The sequence below is a fragment of the Girardinichthys multiradiatus genome, chromosome 22 (assembly GCF_021462225.1).
Source record: "Girardinichthys multiradiatus isolate DD_20200921_A chromosome 22, DD_fGirMul_XY1, whole genome shotgun sequence".
In the NCBI taxonomy this organism is placed as follows: Eukaryota; Metazoa; Chordata; class Actinopteri; order Cyprinodontiformes; family Goodeidae; genus Girardinichthys; species Girardinichthys multiradiatus.
Window position 1 is genome coordinate 16,236,095 of NC_061814.1, and position 18,863 is coordinate 16,254,957.

The 18,863-nt window shown below is 37.0% G+C and overlaps 1 protein-coding gene across 1 annotated transcript in view; it reads right to left on the reverse strand.

The window, feature by feature from the left end:
• arid5b (AT-rich interaction domain 5B) overlaps positions 1 to 18,863 on the reverse strand; it is a 107,682-nt gene that overhangs the window by 22,159 nt on the left and 66,660 nt on the right. The window contains exons 5-6 of the mRNA XM_047351687.1: positions 8,829 to 8,992; positions 5,854 to 6,130 (exon numbers count right to left, since the gene is read on the reverse strand). Of these exons, the coding sequence (XP_047207643.1) occupies positions 5,854 to 6,130; positions 8,829 to 8,992 (441 nt within the window). The remainder of the gene's footprint in view (positions 1 to 5,853; positions 6,131 to 8,828; positions 8,993 to 18,863) is intronic.

Below are 18,863 nucleotides of genomic sequence, written 5' to 3' on the forward strand. Positions count from 1 at the left end.
ACAAGGCTGAAAGAGGTAGACAAATTGGAACTGATGTTCACAATCACATGCTGATGTCCAAGCCCAGAAACACACACACACACACACACACACACACACACACACACACACCCTCTGGAAACTCACAGACACGCACACACACTACACACTAACCGGTTAACTCATAGAATACACAATATAACCGCAACAGCTTTTGTGTTACTGCTCTAATTCACAGTCTCTTGTTACCTTTCACCACTTCATCTGCACGCATGTGACTTAAAAGGCAGCAGCTGTTCAGCAAAACCAATGAGTGATGATAATAAAGGCACATTGACTTACAGACTTAATGAACTGCAGCCACAGTTGTCCAATTTATGTTAGCTTGCTGAACACTTTAAAAAGGCGGCAATAGAGCTTAATAGAATCAACAATTGTTTTGGGAATTAATTTTAAAACAGAAACTGATAGGCATTCTCCCATTTAGGCATTGGTCGCTTCCTGGTAGCAAGGTTTTAAAAAACAGCTTAAAAATTCTATCATATCATTCCTGTGGTTTAAGTCCTTTTAAGGAGATGCAAGCGGAGGTGCTGGAGTGACAAGAGTTTTTTCAGCTTTGTGGATCATAGAGTCCCCCTTCCCAACCTGTTAGTGTGCACTGTTGGTCAGCAGTCTGAAAGAAGGCTGCTACACTTTCTTTCTATTCTGGCAATATTTTTCAGCACAAAAACAAAATCAAGTCTGTTTTTAAACTATAGCTGGCAAGCTAAAACAGCATGTCTGTTGGTGACTGTTTTCTCAACTTGAGCAGATAGATCAACAATTTAACCAGCTAATATCAGCTTGTTATATTGGCTCAACTCTATAAAGAGCAGAATTGGAATAATGGTATTCTCCTTTTCTTGTTATCAGGGTGTATGGAATTGGAATAGCATTTAAGGTAACATTTACTTGCCAGGATTATAATTTCATTTAATAAATTTTTGTAAAGTTTGTACGTTTTTATTGGGAAAGTATTCTCGTCTACAAAACTTGTTATATGTTATCAGTCAATAAAGGTTACTGCAATATTCTGCTAAATCTTTCTAGCAAAACCCGGAATGCAAGTCAGACATACAAACTCTGCAGATACAGTTCAGTGCAAAATTATTCACACACCTGGCAGATTCATAGCTTTAAGTAATCTTAAGTAATGTTAAAAATGTACTTCTGACCGGAAGTAAAATTAATGTTTTATATTTATATATATATTATACTATTTCTATGGTTGGACAAAGTGACAGGATGACTGGAGTTTTCTCTGGCTGTTTGAAGCACAGAGTAACAAGAAGTCGCCCCTCCTTCACCTGCTGCTACACACTGCTGGTCCGTGGGCTGAAATAAAGCTATTACACGTTTCCCTAACTCACAAGAAAGTCTAATTTGGCTGTTTGGAAATATTTTCAACCACAAAAAAAACTTTGTGATTGGAAATAATAAAAAAAAAACCAATTCACCCATCACTTCTGTGAAGCCAATGCTGTTTTAAAGCTACAGTTATGGCAACCAAAGCAGATAGACCGGTTATTTACCCAGTTAATCTTAGGTTGTTGTACTTATGTTTCCCTAAAGTGAGTCAGAGCAAAAAAGTATAATAGTCTGTCCAACATAACCATTAAAACTAAAAAAAATTTCGCCACTATTCTAAATCTTTGCTTACTTATTTGTCATTACCCAAATAACAAATAAATGTAATAGATAACAATGTACCTGTAATAATCAATATGCTGCAATTATTTACCTGCAGTGGGAATGATTGTTGCTTTTCTATTTTGAATAAAAGAAATTAGCTGATTTCATCCATTTTTGTTTGAAATATTCTGGTAATGCCATGATACAGTGAGGCAGTGGTATTTTTCACTCAAGGATGTATTGAGAGAATATCATACAGACCCACGGCTATGCTGCACTAGCATTTCTGAGTCTAAAAAGCTGCAGTGTACACATATTCACTTTTTCTCCCCATTTTTTCTTCTAACTGGAAAGAAAACAACATTTTAATCTCCAGGAGGCAGAAATAATTAGCCTCAGCTGAAAGTGCTGATAATAGAGCTGTTGTTTACTGCAATTTTCAAGAGAAAAATATAAATGGAAAAACTAACTACAGCATGTATCCAATCCCTCTGCTTCTTTTTTTTTCTTTTCAGCTTTTAATACTTTCATTTTGGTTTATTTTCTAGACCAACCGGTCTCACATAAGCACCTCTACTTGAAAATGTTTAATGCATACAAACCCAGGAGTGAAATATAAATTCAGTGTGAGCATGAGGCAAGGGAAAACAGGCAGGTATTGTGTTGAGTCAGCAATATTCATATTACAAGGTTTTACACTAAGTAACAAGCCATTTGTGGTAAAAGTAGATTGTAGTGAATTATGCTGGGCTCTACATGAACAAGATTGCAGCTATTAGTCCAGCTTCAGCCTCATATTTGAATTGATATATGAGTAATTCTGGTAAAATAATTTAACCATCTGTTGCTTTGTTAAAACTCCAAGAAACATTCGTAAAAAAGATTAATGCTCAAAAGCAACAAAATAGCTGAATTTCAGTTTCCATTACATAAAAGAGACCTCTTTCATCCTTGAGTGCATTTGTAGCGAGCTGAAAGAGGAAAATATGAAACTGGCAGCTGATTACATCTGAGACTTTGCATTAATTGTGATATGTTCTCCCCCCCTCTTTACATGTGCTGATGTGTGCTCGCTGCCAAGGACGACGTTTAAACAGCATGATTTTCCCATTTAATGAGAGCTCTTGCTTATATGTGTCTGCTTTTGAGATTCAAAGCATGCGCTGTATGTAAAACAGTTGGCAAGCGGACCTCGACTTTATTCTGAGCTCAAACAGCTGAAAGTAAAGAGTGTCGGGTTTGTAGTCGCTCTACCAATGCACTACGTCTTCATCTCTCTTTCTCCTGCGAAACCGCCACCACCTATTAAGCTACAACATGTTGGCAGCCAGCTTGACAGGATTGTCAAAATACTGTGGTGGTCTTAGCTGAGACCAAAGCTTACCTTCATCTAATAGTTTAGAGTAATTAGTTATACAATGCTACACTGATACAATGTTAGAACTGAATTTATAATTTTTTTCTATTAAATATCTCTGAGTAGAAATTAAAGACAGCTGAATTTGTCAAACTGATTTTGGAAATGTACTTACACAGCTAAATCAGTTAAATACTGACTAATTATAAAGATCATTTTACTCATCTGGATTGTTTTCTATGTTTGAAAGAAACAAATAAAAATCCAGTTGTGGTTAAAGCATAAAACATTACTAAGACAGTAACAGACATTTAAAACCTATTATAACCAGGTTGCATATAAATTGTTACCCTGACAACCAAAGCTAAGATCCTCCTTTCGTTGTCAACAACTCCCTTTGAGAAAGCTCAAGTTGTCAACATGTTGGGCTTTAGCAACAGCTTGACACTTAACTAGTTATGGCATAAAATGGGACTAAACCAGAAATAAACATACAAAATCTATTTTAATGATGTAGCATTAAATTGTTTCCATGACAGCCAAAGCTAAGATGTGCTGTTTGTTAGCAGCAACGCCTGAGGGTTAACAAGCTGAGCTTGATACTAAGTTTGATTTCAGTGAGACTGTTCTGCTAAACTAGTTAAGGGATAAAATGTTGCTAAAGCAGAAACAAACATTTAAAATGTATTACAATTAGGTGGTATAAAACAATTCCATTACAAGTACATCTTAGCTGAAGTTAATGCTAAACACTAGTTGACCTTAATGCTGATTCTAAAGTCAACCTTGTTTACAAGCTGTAAGCAATGTTGACTTTAGCATCAGTGCTGTTGCTAAGTTAGTAAAGGCATAACATGTTACTGAGTAATAAACTTTTTTATCTATTTAAACAAAGTGGTGTGTAAGCTTTTTCCCTGACAATCAGTAGAACCGACTACCTCAGGGTTAAGAAGCTAAATATTAGCAAGTTTGACTTTAGCATTAGCTTTGTTGCTAAATGAGTTTGGCTTAAAATGTTACTAAAAGAACAAAACACAGTTAAAATCTATTATAGGTGGCATGAAAAGTTTCTATAACAGCCACAGATAAGATGGGCTGTTATCTGCAGTGATGGCCTCAAGGTTGATAAGCTGAGCTTGCTAGCAAGTTTAACTTTAGCATTAGTTCTGTCACTAAACTAGTTAAAATTGGATACAAACATGCATACTTAAAATTCTTGTTTCAGTACACAAACATCCTTTACCACAAGTCTAACAGTTCTTAACTTTTACTAAATTATACATTCATTCATAATGCAACCCCTATAAGCTTAAGACTTAACTACACCACAAATGAATGAGAAGACTACTGATCCAACATCTTCAGATTAATTCTAATCAAAATCGTGTTTAGATAAGATCTGTTATCAAACTAAAGCAGTCAACAACAAGCTGATATTAGCTGTCACAAGTTGTGGTTTTTACAAGTTGAAATATTTTCAAATTGCCAAATCTGTCTTACATACAAATAAGGGAAAAGTCTAGTAGTTTTTTCATCCTGCTGATCAGCTGTGTGCAGCAAAAAGTGGGTGAGAGGCAGCACTGCATTGTTGCCTCTTTAAAAGGACTTAAAACTGTAGAAATGGTATGATGGAAGATTTGATCAGTTTGGAAGTTGTAATTGGTTAAAACCTTTCTTGCCTTGATGCCGGTAAATGACCCTTTCCTAGCCAATACACATGACTCTTCCTTTCCCGCCCCTTATTCATTTGCAAGAGCCGTTCCATTGTGATCTTAGCAGTTAAATCCTACATGGTTCCCTTGGCATTAGCGCTAATGTGCATTACTGCCTTGAATGAAGACTCAGAAAACAGCAAATATGAAAAAAAACTGTCTGAAATGAGAGATGTCATTCTCAAGTGCCCTTCCTCAAGATCAAATGCCTTAAACACTTTTTTTCTACAGTTTCAAGAGACCAGAGAGAACGTGCTTATTATGATGTTTACGTGCAGGTTTTTTCCTCTCTGCCCCTCTGCACTTCAAGTGCAAGCTAAGCATCCGACCTCTATTAGAGATCTTTCATCTTGGCCAGACGTGTTTCCCATACATGTGATGTTCTTCTAATACAGCTTAAAGGGCGTTCTTGGCCTTCACAGGAAAACCTTTTGACAAGAGTGAGGAGATGTTCTGTCTTACATGAAAGCTGGATAAAATATGTCCTGACAGAAAGACTCTTGAGTTTGTTTTTCTTTTCTTTACAAGCTGTTGTATGCTGTGTTTCTCTTCTAAGATTTTTATTCCCTCAGTTTATAATTGCAACAAAGGTTTTTTTCCTTTACCTCAACAGTCATGAATCTTTCTCATTTTTGCCGTAACCTCTGGACTATTCTTTATTTTCTCTTCTAAAGCTACAAACCTCTGTGCAGGATAAAATGTGACTAGCAGGACTAAGAAGCAAATGTTTGTGTGGGGTTAATTTAGTTAACATGTTGTAAGAGAAGTTGATTAAAATCCACACAAGGTTTCCCCCCTTGTCTGTTTACCACCATGTTTCACTTTCATATTTAAATTGTAATGTAAAACATATTATTTGGTTTTTTCACTCAAAGTTGTGAGATATTTTCTGGTTGTGTGACATGTTTTCTGGTACTTTTATTCTTGTTTCTTTCTTAGAGGTGTTGTTCTGACTGTTTCTAATCGACTTTCAGCTCACTAACCTTCCCCACAGGCAATGTTATGACCTAAATTTTCAAAATAAACCCATTAAAAATCTACCCACATATACTTTACCTCTACTTCTACAGTGAGAGTGCTCCTTTGTTTAAACGCTACTAGGGAGGGAATAAGAGAATAAGTTGTGCTACTCACTCTGTTTGAAGCCAAGGAAGGGGATCCTCTCTATGGGCGTGTCTCGTTCTTTCATGTACTTGTAGAGATCTACCAAGAAAGCCTGCTCTTTGGCCCGGCTCTCCTCTGAAGTTTCCTCATCTTTCTTCTGTTCCTTTTTCTCGCTCTTCTCCTCCTTTTCCTTCTCCTTTCCTCTCTCCTTCTCATCAGGTGAGGACTTCTTATTGAGCCCGGTGGGCTTTTGTTTGCCCGGTGTGGTTAGTTTTCCGTTGGGTACCGTTTTACAGCCAGGCTTGACCTGCGCAGACAGAGCACACAGAGTCCAAAGATGCGATTAAAGGAAAACTGTAAACCATAATGAGAGGGTTGTTTGAACAAGATCAGACAGCTGTATGTAAGATGTGTTGGGATGAAAGCAAAAACAAATATTCTTAGTGCCCACAAAGCTCTTGTTCTCATCACTGAAAAACCATACATGAGTTTAGCTGGATAATACTGGTTGTAAATGTAACAAGTAAAGATGTACCAAAAATCAGCTGCTTACCGGAATTGGACGGTTTTTAGCTTGACTAGACTCAAAATATCCTGTCAGCCCAGTTCCTCTAAACACTGAACATCCTTGGACATATAGCTATTTGACGTAAGCCAGTCAATGTTTTTATCCCCAAAACCCCCCCAAAAATACATAGTTGGTTTTTTTAGCCAACATGTTCTATCCAAATTCAGTCTAAATGCAGACGCTGAAAGCTACTTTTCAACCAGATTTAGATATCTGATTTTATGTAGATGTTTTTGCACCTTATTTTAACTCCAATTTCACATTGAGTAGACAACGGTGGGGTCATCTTTTCTATGTTTGTTCCTCAACAATTTGCCTGCGGAGGATCAGGTTGTCCGATCACTAATATTCTTCTGCATGGAAGTTGTTATTGTGTGAAGAAGACTCAAAGATAGCTGCTTTCAGTGTCGGTGAGATTTTTAAAACAATGGCAGAGGAAGCTAGGAGATTTAAGATGATATTTAAAAGGTGACTATTTCCCATTGAACTGTCAGTTGTTCATTTAGGCCACAACATGAGAGAGCAATATTTAAGTAGATAACAGGAAGACTGACAATCTGCTCTGTATTATCCTCTGTCTGTCACGGATTTGTAAATGTTGGCCTTTAAGGATCTACATTTTATAGAGCATACAAGAACACACACAGAGACTGTTGTTTACCATTAGCAACGGTATCCATGCTAATCCTGCTAATTTCTAATATACATTGCTAAAGTGGGTTTAAAATGTAAATTCAGTAATTATTCTCTTTGTTTTAAAACAAATATTGCTCATGGCAGAAAAATACTTTAAATACTAATACTTTAATTACTCATAGTTCTTAAAAAAAAATCTGATTTGGCTAAAATTGGTATCTGCTGGTTAGAAGTTTAGAAAAAGGAAATTAGCCACAACACTGATTGGTGCATCTCTTCCAAGAAGTGTAGCAGGCTTACTTGCTTAGTTAAATTCAAAAATGGTACAGAAAAATTCAAATACAGCTTTTCTACTATACATAGGCAACAATTGCTTTCAACAAAATCTGGGTCTTTAGTTTAGCAATTGATCTTTATTTACAACACTATTTCCTTCTAATGGAAACTCGTAAAAAAAAGATACACATCTTGTTCCTGTGCAGGATGTTGTTGTGCTTGTTTTAAAGACTATTATGCGTTTTGGAGAAGGAGAAAAAACACAAAAGAAAGGAGTGCTGCTCTGTAACAGATGCTATCAAATCTAATAAAACAATGGAAAAACATATGTTGTCCTAAAGGCTATTTTGCAGATGAGATAACAAAAAAAACAGCAAATATTTTAATAATGATCAATTAATCACTTCAAACTTAAAAATACAAAACATTCCCTAGCTACAAATCATTACTTGCACTTCTCAAATGCAAATCATCACTTGCACTTCTCGCATGACAGATTATGTCATTGCTTTTGTGTAACAAGTGGCCTTCAGAGTCACATGTTTCCCTGTGAGCGCTGGTTGTTGTTACAGTGCACTGCTGCTGTGAGGGTCACAGAGGGTTGTTTGGAAAAACTGAAACGCAATGGCCTCATTTCGCAGCCCAAGATAAAAAATCATCACCTGGAAAACACTATGCTGGCAACTTGAGTTAAGACTTTAATGCAGAGCCAGAGGACAAACATTACTACATCATAATAATCCTCGTAAGCTGTATGTAATTGTGTTGATAACATTTATGACTTCTGGCCTTCCTGGCCAAACATATGATTGATGGACCTTTATATAATACGGTGCAAATGGGTTAAGTCTTCCTTAATTTTTATTATATTTTGCTGTAATCTTTGCTGTAAGGTTTTCGGAGGGACTTTTTTCAATTTATTTTTTGCTAATTTTCTTTTCAGTACCTCATCAATTTGGACTGTCAAATGATAGTAGCCTATAAGTCATTCAGATATAGAAAGGCTCCTAAGCTCAAGAGATAATTTATTGCTGCGTCATCGTATAGAAGTTTTCAAAGTTTAAAAAGGCATCTTTGGACATTTTATTATTAGCAGCCAGAGACAAAGAGATGTTGGTCACATTTTTAATACATACATACATACAATCTATAAAAACACATGCAGAAGATGATCAGCTGAAAGATGATGCATCTCTCAGGTCCTGTCTCAAGGCTTTGAATCATTTTACGTTTAAAGCAGATTGCACAATTTATAGTAATGATCAGACACAAGATGACTGAGAAAGTCAAAACATAGATCCTTAAAAAAAACTTTAAAATGTTTGAAGCTCTTTGCATTGCATAGATGTATTGCAGAAAGAACTTATTGGTGGTTTAAACCTTAAGCACATATCTTTCGTTTGTTTAATTTTATCCAAAGACATGCTTTGGGGTGTTAACCTGCATCTCTGCATTGACACAGAGTCCACTAGGCAATCAGTAATGTCTTATCACAGGTTACTCTATGTAACTTATCTTATCTCACCTTGGTTGTAGCCTTGCTTTCTGGGCTTGAGGGGTCCTGAGCTGGCACAGCTGCTGAACCTAGGGTCGACCCTAACGAGCCCTGACCCAGAGCCTGACCCTGGGAGTCCCTCCTCTGAGAGATGGAGAGCTTCTTCTTTCGAGGTCGCCCCTTCAGGTTGGGAGCTGAGGGAGAGCAGAAAGACAAGATGTGATGTATCTATTTAGGCTGGAAATAAATCACACCACCAAGTGTTTTTTCCACCACAGCGTAGCAACACCCCTATTGTTTTTCTCTGGTGTGAAAAAGCAGTTTTTGTTTTTTTGTCAGACTTAAATGTTTCAGATTATCATAGAAATGTTATTAGGAGACAAAGATAACCCAAGCAAATACAAAAAGCTGTTTTCAAGTTATGATTTGTTTTATTTTGGAAAAAGCTATTTAGACCAAGCCTTGTCCTACGGGATATAGTAATTGCTCCCTAAACATCATAATAGCACGTGTGACCCTTGGCTGCAACAATTACCATCTAGCATAGAGGCAATTTTACCTCGCATTGGAGTAATTTTGGCACAAACTGTTTGCAGAAATATTTCAGTTCTGTCAAATTAGAGGCTTTTAAGGTCGTGACAAAGCATCTCAATCAGATTTAAGTCTGGAATTTGACTAGGCAACTCTGAAATCTTCACTTTTTTCCAGAGCCATTCGGAGGTGGAATTGCTAGCGCACTTGTGGTTTAGGTAATGAACTGATGAACATTGTCCTTCATGGTTTCAGCAAGTATGGCAGGTTATAAAAATATATTTACCTCCCTTTCATTTCTGAGAAAAAAACTAAACAAAAAACGCCCTCATTGAGAACAAATGGAATGGGAGCCAAATTCCTTGTTTGTGTGCACAAATTTGGCAAATAAAGCTGAATCCAGTTCTTGTTATTGCTAAATCATGAAGTCTGACATTAACTGAGGAAAGTGAGGTCTGCAGGGCTCTATATGTTTTCTCCACTTGTAGATGATGGCTCTCACTGGATTCCAAAAGTCTTAGAAATCACTTCATAACCATTTTTAGACTTTGAAATATCACCTTTAGATAGCTTTGTTTTTCATCTATTCGTGAATTTTATGATGGTGCATGATGTGTTGCTTTTTGAGATTTATTACCCTACTTTGTGTTGACAGACAGGTTCTATTGAAGTTGATTGTACAGGTCTGGTAGAAATCTGGCTTTGTAGGGCGAGTAAAATTTAAACAACAGAGAAATACATTTCCTGAAAGGGTGGGTTGACTTCAAGCTGAAAAAAACAAGGCTATGACAGGAACATTTACAACCAGAAAAAAGGAATTTCACAGGCCTGCTAGCCCATAGCTAATTATATTTAAACTGGATTAGTGCTGAATGGGGTAACAGGCTGCCAGATCGCTCCAATGTGCAAGTAAACGTGATGCTCAAGTTTAATTTGATTAAAAAAGAGAAAATGCATTCATAATGAAAGTTTTAAAGCATAGATGCTGAGCGAGGGCGTGAAAACAGTCAAGCAGTTAGCAGAATAATGCAAATGACAGCCGCTGGTTAACCAACATCCCACAAAAGGGAAGAAATATCCAACATATTCTCCAAAGAGGATTATTTCATAAAGAAGCCAAATTCTTACCACAACATATATAACACGACAACACTGTGCTTTGTCCTTTCTTATCATCTCATCATAAAACATCAGTCTGAACTGCAGCACTTTAGAAGCTCTGATGATTGCGTCTCTATATTTGGTTTTCTCTGATTAGTCTCCCCAACACAGTTAATTAAAAACACATGAACCTGCCTGATAGGAGCTCTTTGTTTGAAAAGCTGGCAGACATAATTGCTCAGTTCACATTACACACACAATAAAGTATTTAAACCCTCCAAGTCCTTTGAACACCCACGTTTATGTCAACCAGCAATAGTAATGTAACTTCTTGGCAGAGAGCCTCGCTAGAATGCAACAACGCCAGCAGAGATAAGCGCCATGGAGAGAAACGGAAAAAAAAAGAGGCAAACTTCAAATGATCTAAGTTCAGTCACGTATTTCTCTCTGTCAACACCCCCCTCCCCCACCACCACTACCTTTTTTTTGTATGCTCAATGACGGCTTTACCCCATTCCAAGGTTGTTCTCTGCCAAAACGGCTCTGATTATTTTTGTCTGAGCAAATTCTCGTCAAGAAAAATGCTACAATAACAGCAGAGCCAAATAAAATGCTAGAGTTATTAAAAGGGTAAAAGGCTTTGGACTCAGCAGCCCTATCGCTTCATGTTGTTATTATCAGAACCATGAACACTGTGGAAAAACAGTGCAGGGAAAATTCCAAGGACATTTGTTGTGCATTTGTCATCTCTCTGGCACTGTAAAAACAAGTTTTCAGCACTGTAATCTTCACTTTGAAAGCACTGGGCGTGTTCCTCCCTTTGCTGTTTTCTCATCTCGCTGTCTCCTTTATTTAGCCAATTATTCATTAGTGCTCACAAATAGCATAAATCACACTGTTAAATCATGTACTCATTTAATTTAAAGAGACAAGACACAGTACATTATTTTGTAGCCTAATTGTCCTGCAGATTTTTGTCTCTAGCACAAACATCAGATAAAATCCGAAAATATCTGCTAACTAGACAGCACATAGACAGAAAACATCTGCATCTGCAAAAACAAACATTAATGACCAAATTTGCTGGCAGGTTTTGAATAGAGATGTTCATCAGAGTAAGGTCACGTACTGAATGCGGCTCTGTTTTTAGACCAATAACAGCCCTTCCGACATCCTACACTCGCTTACATAACCTGCCGGTCTGTTTACATTTTTCATCAGGTCAAATACTGCTGCGCAAGAAAATGCTGCAATTACAGCAAAAAAACCCTGCTGCATAACATAAAAAGCACACAGAGAACCTGGGAAACAGAATGAGCTTAATAGCATTGACTCGGTGACAGGGGAAAGCCTGAGCACATTCACACAAAACGGGTTGATTATTAGAGTGAACTGGGGTCTAAAAGGTGTGTTAATGTATTTTTATAAGAGGTCAAGGGGAGTCAGTCTGGTTGTGCATTGGGAAACATGCTGATCTGTTCTTGAAATGGCAGAGTTGCATAAGGGAGGAGTCATCTGCTTAACAATAACACCAAGACCATCAAACCAGCTCTGTAAATTGATTTTCTTAAATGGAAACAGACTTTTATAGTCTGTAGGAGAACAATATTAACATCACAAGACAATGACTTTACAGCATCCAGGAAGACGTGGTATTTTTACTAGTCTGTGGGGATCAAGTGTTTTATTTTTTGTCGCTTTATTAAAAAAAAAAACAGGCATGCATGATACTTCCCTCTTAGAGCTAAAAACTCAATGAGCTGCCTATTGCTCAGTCTGTGGCTTTCTGCTTATCTGGGACACTAGCATGGCTCGAAGACATGCCTTGAAGTGGCCAGAGGGCATCACAAAGCCCCAAAGGCACACCGCTCACACACAGAAACATGCACAAATCAAAATTTACTGGTGTTACAGTGTCTGGCAAAAGTTTTCATTCCGCTGGACCTTCTTTTCACATTTTGTCACGATATAACCACAAGTTTTGATGTATTTTATTAGGAATTTATCTGATACTAAAACATAAAGTAGTGCATTTGTAAAGTGGAAGGAAAGTAATATTTAATTTAAAAAATATTTTACCTACAAAAATCTGAAAATGTGGCATACATTTTTATTCAGACCCATTATCCCTGATAAAGTAGTAAATAAAAGTAGTAAATAGGGTCCACCTGTGTGTAATTTAGTCGCTGTATAAATGCAGCTGGTCTGTGAAGGCCTCAGAGGTTTCTTGGAGAACATTAGTGGAGAAACAGCATCATGAAGACCAAGGGACACAGCAGACAGGTCAAGAAAGGTAAGAACATCTCAAGCTTTGAACATCTCTAAGGAGCAGTGTCACAATACATGGCTGTCCACCTAAACTGACACGCTGGGTAAGGACAGCATTAATCAGAGAAACAGCTAAAAGGCCCGTGGTAACTCCGGAAGGGAGGAGCTGCAAAAACCCACAGCTCAGGTGGGAGAGTCTGTCAACAGGACATCTATTAGTCATGCACTCCACAAACCTGGCCCTTAAGGAAAGAGTGGCAAGAAGAAAGTCATTGTTGAAAGAAATCCACAAGAAGCCCTGTTTACAGTTTGCCATGGTAGGGATAGTAGCAAACATGTGGAAAAAGGTGCTCTGGTCAGATGAGATCAAATTTAGATATTTATTCATATGAATGCAAAACTCTATTTGTGGCAGAAAACTAGCACAGCACATCACCCTGAACACATCTTCCCCAATGAACAAGCATGGTGGTGGTAGCATGTTGAATGCTTTTCTTAAGTATGGCCAGGGAAGCTTTTTAGAGTTGATGGGGAGATGGATGGAGCTAAATACAGACCAATCTGGGAATAAATCATGTTAGAGGCCACAAAAGTCTTGAGACTGGGCCATAGGTTCAGCTTCCAACACTAAACGCACAGCCAACGATACAATAAAACCGTTAAGATCTAACCGTAGTCATGTGTTTGTGTGCTCCAGAACTAAATCCTGAATCTGAATCTGCAGCAAAGCTTTAAAATAGTTTTTCAAAGAGACTATAAATCCAGTCTAACTGAGTCTGAGCTATGTTTCCAAGATAATGATTAAATATGGCAGATGCATGCCCCAAAAGACTTGCAGCTGTATTTGCAGAGAAAGGTGACTTTATAAATTACTGAGTCAGTGAGGGCTGAATCCAAATGAGTATCAGTTTCCAGATTTTTCCAAAAAAAAAATGTAAACAGTGTCTTCATTTTCATCCACCTAACAATTATGCACTACTTTGTGCTGACCTAGTGCAGAAACGTCCAATAAAATGAAAGTTTTTGCATGTAATTGATAAAATGTAACAAAGCTAAAGCAGAACGATGCTTTAGCAAGGCACTGCTTCCTGTTGAAAATGTAAGCAAAATAAATATTGTGGCTTTTTGCATAGAAGTAATGATGCACCCAAACGTAAATACAGAAGCCATGAACTTCAGAAGTCACAACCACTTCAGGGAGATGCGCAGAACGTCGAATCTCTGTGACGTCAAACGCCCTCAGCTCCTTTTGGCTTTAAAACAAGTCTCCTTTGTCATACACCACCTCCCCTCCCCCAGCATCAATTAAATATAGAAGTAGTGCCATTCCGATGATGTCAGTGATAATAGAAAAACTCATTAGAGACAGCTCAGGGATGGTTCTGATAGCTGTCTGGTCCAACAGAGAAGAGCCAAGGGGAACCATCAAAATGGGCCTGACCTGGAGGCAGCTGGGAATACGGCATCACATAAGAGACTTCCACTGATGGATGCCATAGATGATAAAACTCAATATCTATGTAAATGTTTAACTTAATGAAAAGTAAAGCAGCTTCAAAAAAACCCTTCAAGTGAGAACATGATTATGCTGATAGCAGGCATGTTTTTTTGCATTTGCCTGAGAAACTGAAATAATATTTTAAAAAAACCTCAGGGATCTGAAATACTTTGATGTACTTAAGCAGATTAGAACTCAGCTCATCTCTTCATTTTGGCACTTTTGGCACAATAACACTCATGACTGAAATAATGAGTCAGGAGAAAGGAAGTCTGCTGTAGGTTCCTAATTTTTCAGCCATATCAACAACATGGATCAAAGGTAAACTGAACTGGTCAGACGATCACGTCACTCGTTAGGAGTAGAAGAGAAAAAATGTACAAGAACTACAAGACATACTGATAGTTAATTCAGAAAATGTATCCTGTTGAACTGTTCATAAATTATTACAGTTTGAGGTGCTAATAAGCACAGCACTAGTTATTTTGTTAAAATTAATATTTCTTACGGGTGGATTAAGAATAAATGTACTGAAACTGAAGGTTGGATTTTTGTTGATTACACTACAGCAATAAAATACCAACTTATTAAGACTTTCATCACATCTTTACCAGGAGTCCCAACCATACTGTTTACATGTTCTCAAAAACTAAAACAGCCAGCAGCCGAGGTGACACGACAGAAAACGAGGTCAAAACTCTTGAAAGCTTTAATCTTTAACATCTAACTTTGTAGAGTGGGCACATTCATATACTCGCAGATTCTATCAAAGTTTTTTTTGTTTTGTTCTAAACACATCTCTGTGACCTCAAAAAGGAGAAAAACCTACGATGTGGAAAATTTTTAGTCGCTCTGCAAGAATAAAACTAACTACTTCAATTATAAACCACTATATACAGAATAACAGATATATTAACTTGTTTATTCTTATGTTATGTGGCCTATAAAACATGAAAAATACAGTGAAATCTGCTTTAATACAAACAAATTCCAACAAATAATTACATCCATATTGTCCTCAGCTCTATCTGATTTGAATCTGAAAATAGGTGAATGTTGCTTTAACTTGTGCAGGTGCAGGTGATTATTAGACTATCATCTTTTTGTGCATTTATTTTTAAAAAAAATCACCAGCTCTTATAATGACTTTTTCTTTAATACTTTTAGGTCATTTAACACAGGATTTTTTTTTTTGTTAGAAAAAACTGTTTTTGTTTGGCATTACAACCAAAAACCACAAAGTAAAGACTTGTCCGCCTGTTTTGTTTAACTTAAACATCCCAGTGTATTTAGTAATAACATGAAAGCATTTAACTTTCAGACCCAAAGGATTCTCTTAAAGCTTGAAAAGAAACTGGCACCTACCAAACAGGAAGTGAGATCGCATCTCTGCACCTTTTTTATGTGTTGACAGCAAACTTTTGAAAATAAAACGGAGATTGTCTACAGGAGAGCGCTGCAGTATTGATGCATCATTATATGAAACCATAGAGATTAAATTGTCATGGTGACAGTGCCCTAGTGAACTGCTTAGCCCTTTCAATTTCCACTTTAAGCTATATTTATCTGCTGTAATTCTGCCAACATGGTAAAAAAATGATTGGATTAGTAAAAAAAAAAAAAGAATGACTGGGATTGGACTTTAGGTCTTGTAAAATACACAAAAATACGATGATTATTCTACATGTTATGGGGACACCAGAGGTCGGCCTGAAATAAATCACATGTTGAGAAATACTGACGAAAAAGGATAAGCCCTCAAGTCACAAAACTGCTGAGCTCAATAAATGTCACAATTCTGCAGCTCAGTTGTTTCAACAAATGAAACAACAGATCTGACTTGTCAGATCTGAAGCAACATCCAGCCAAAGTGTGACCGACTGACGGACTGATTGACTGAAAGCCCCAGGAGGAAAAGTCACATCTGTGATTTTTATGAAACAAAATTCCCACTCAAGCTCTTAATTCTACATCTCAGCGTTAACTTCCTCTCCACAAAACAAGGTCCAAGTTCAAACACAGAGGTGAAGGAAGAATGAGCAAGGTATGAATGTAAGAAGCAGTGGTTGATGAGAAACATGTTTTGACATATTTTGTTGTCTCACTTGGTTGCAAATTCACCAAAGGCCTAACTCCCACTCAGCAACTATAAGCATAGCTCACAACCAAAGGTAACAGTCGTGTTGCAATGCTTTGCCTTGTTTGAACAGCACGGTGTGTCCCTCAGGAAAGGAGACAATACTATGCAATACATAACGTTGGAAATTAAAATGATAACTTTTGTCTAAATAAAATAAAATATCTCTCAGATTAGAAGAAAAAAGATCAGCAAAGTAAAAACCAAATATAGTGATGTAGCAAACAGCTGACACCCAGAGCAGCACCAAGAGATCGGCTGGTGACTGAAAACAGTTGATTTTTGCTCGGCTAGCCTTTACCACTGATTCCATCCTTTTTCGACCATATTGATGCATTTGATTCCTCTCAGCAGTTGAGTTTTGAGCTGCTACTGACGTCACGTCGGAGCCGAGAGGATTCTAGTTGCAAGTAGAAAAACTTGATTTGCTGTTGGGATTGGTGCCATCTAGCAATAAAAGCAAAAAACAATATATTTATATTTTGGAGAGCAGCTGTAAAACCGGTTTTAAAAGTTATTTAAAAAGAAATGCAAAATGATTACAGAGTTGAAATTTCAAAGATGTTAGAGCCAGCTGAATGTTTCAACTCTAATAATTTTGTCTTAGTTTTAAATAATATTTAAAACCAGTTTAACAGCTGCTCTTTTATTTCCTCCTTTTAGTTATTAAAGGGCAATCAGCAAAATCCGTGTAGGCAGGTCAAATCTTTACAAAATGATCGTAAATGGGCCATAAACTTCTGATCGTTGCATCTCTGTTGATTACACAAATAAAATCATTGAAACCACCATTACGTCACTGTTTGAGTGACTCAGAGTACAGGGATATTAAAAACTGTGATTACAATCCAGCTCTGTTTCAATAAAAGCACATTCTATCGACAGAAAACTGCCTAACAGGTCAGAGGGTGAAAAACAGAGAGGACATAAAAGATGTTTAAGCAAACACGAGGTAAAGTCATCTGTAAAACATCCCGCGCCCACCATCCCCTTAGGAGAAATGTGTCAGCGTATGCATCTGTGCAAGTAAGAAGGAATACTAACCCCCACCCCTACCTGGGGACAGATTTGTAAATGAAACTGTGTCTGTGACTCTAACACAAAGAAAGCCATTCAGCTCTGACATACAGTACAAGGTTACAACACTGGAAATTTACAGCAAATCATAAAACATAAAGCACCTTTGCAAACAATGGCCGACCCCGTCATGCTGTGATCACGATGACGTAAAACCTAACTTAAAATAGTAAAACTAATTGTGATTCCTAAAAAAATAACACCTGCCAGACACAAACAAAATAACTGATAAATAATGAATACATCATAACTTTATCATAACTGATAAATAATAATACATCACCAATCACGATACCAAACACCCTATGAAGCAGCTCCTGAGGCACAGGCTTTAATCTGCAGAGCAGTGGAGCATTAAATGTGTGATCAGTGGAGTGATATTACACTTTGGTGGAACATTTTTACTCAACTGGAGGCACAATGAAGTGACAAGATGAGCTCCAAAGCAGAGAGGCAACAATACCAGAGAGAAAATATTAAAGCAAATAAAAAAGAAGAAAGCAATGACTTATTTCTCAGCCAGCCATGACAGGCATCAGTGTGTGTTCACTTTACATAAAAAGAAAGCCAAGAGGTTGGAGGGATTTCAAGTGTTTCAGCTTGGGGATTGCACAGATCTGACCACAGTTTCAGCATGCGGTTGTTTTAAGAAGCTCGTCTGAGGTGACATTTCTTTCTTGGTGTCTTTTCTGAAGAAACACACAGTGTTCTCAGTTCAGTTCAGGAGATTTTATTTTTCTAATCCTAAACACTTTCAGACCAAATCAAAATGTCAAAATAAATCAAATGTGAAAATACCTTTGTTAACTTAGTAATGAATCAGGACACATCAGAGATTATTTTACACAAAGAATAAGATTGCACTTAGTATTCAAATCTGCAACGCTTCAATCTCTTTCAAATGTGTCCTTCAGCGCTTCATCTTTTTAAAATTAGATGAAGGACAAGAGATCAAAAAAAATGTTCAATCAGCAGTCAAACACAACTATCTGTAATTATTAACACACAATCTAAACAATATAACATGGAGATTTTTAGATTATTTTATTGGTTTTGTGGCCAAGATGCGAGTCGGGGCAAAAAATTTAATGATAAGTGATGTTTATTTATGACTGAAAATTCAAAACTCATAAGACAGTGTGTGGACGAATAATAAATATGATTTATGTTTACACAGATCTGCATCACTTTCTTTAAAAAGAGATTCAAAACATCAAACATAGAAAGAAATATTCATTTGATCTATGCATGGATGGATTTCTGGTATCAAGGTATATCAAGTCTTCAGTTTCAAATTTGTAACAATTTTCCATCATACTGTTACTGCACTATTATCAAGATAATGCAATTTAAAAACTACATTTGCCAAGCTACAAGCAGATGACTGCAGGCTAGCTTCCAGGACCAGCAGCCTGACTAATTGACTAGTCAATTAATGAGTTTGTTACTCTAT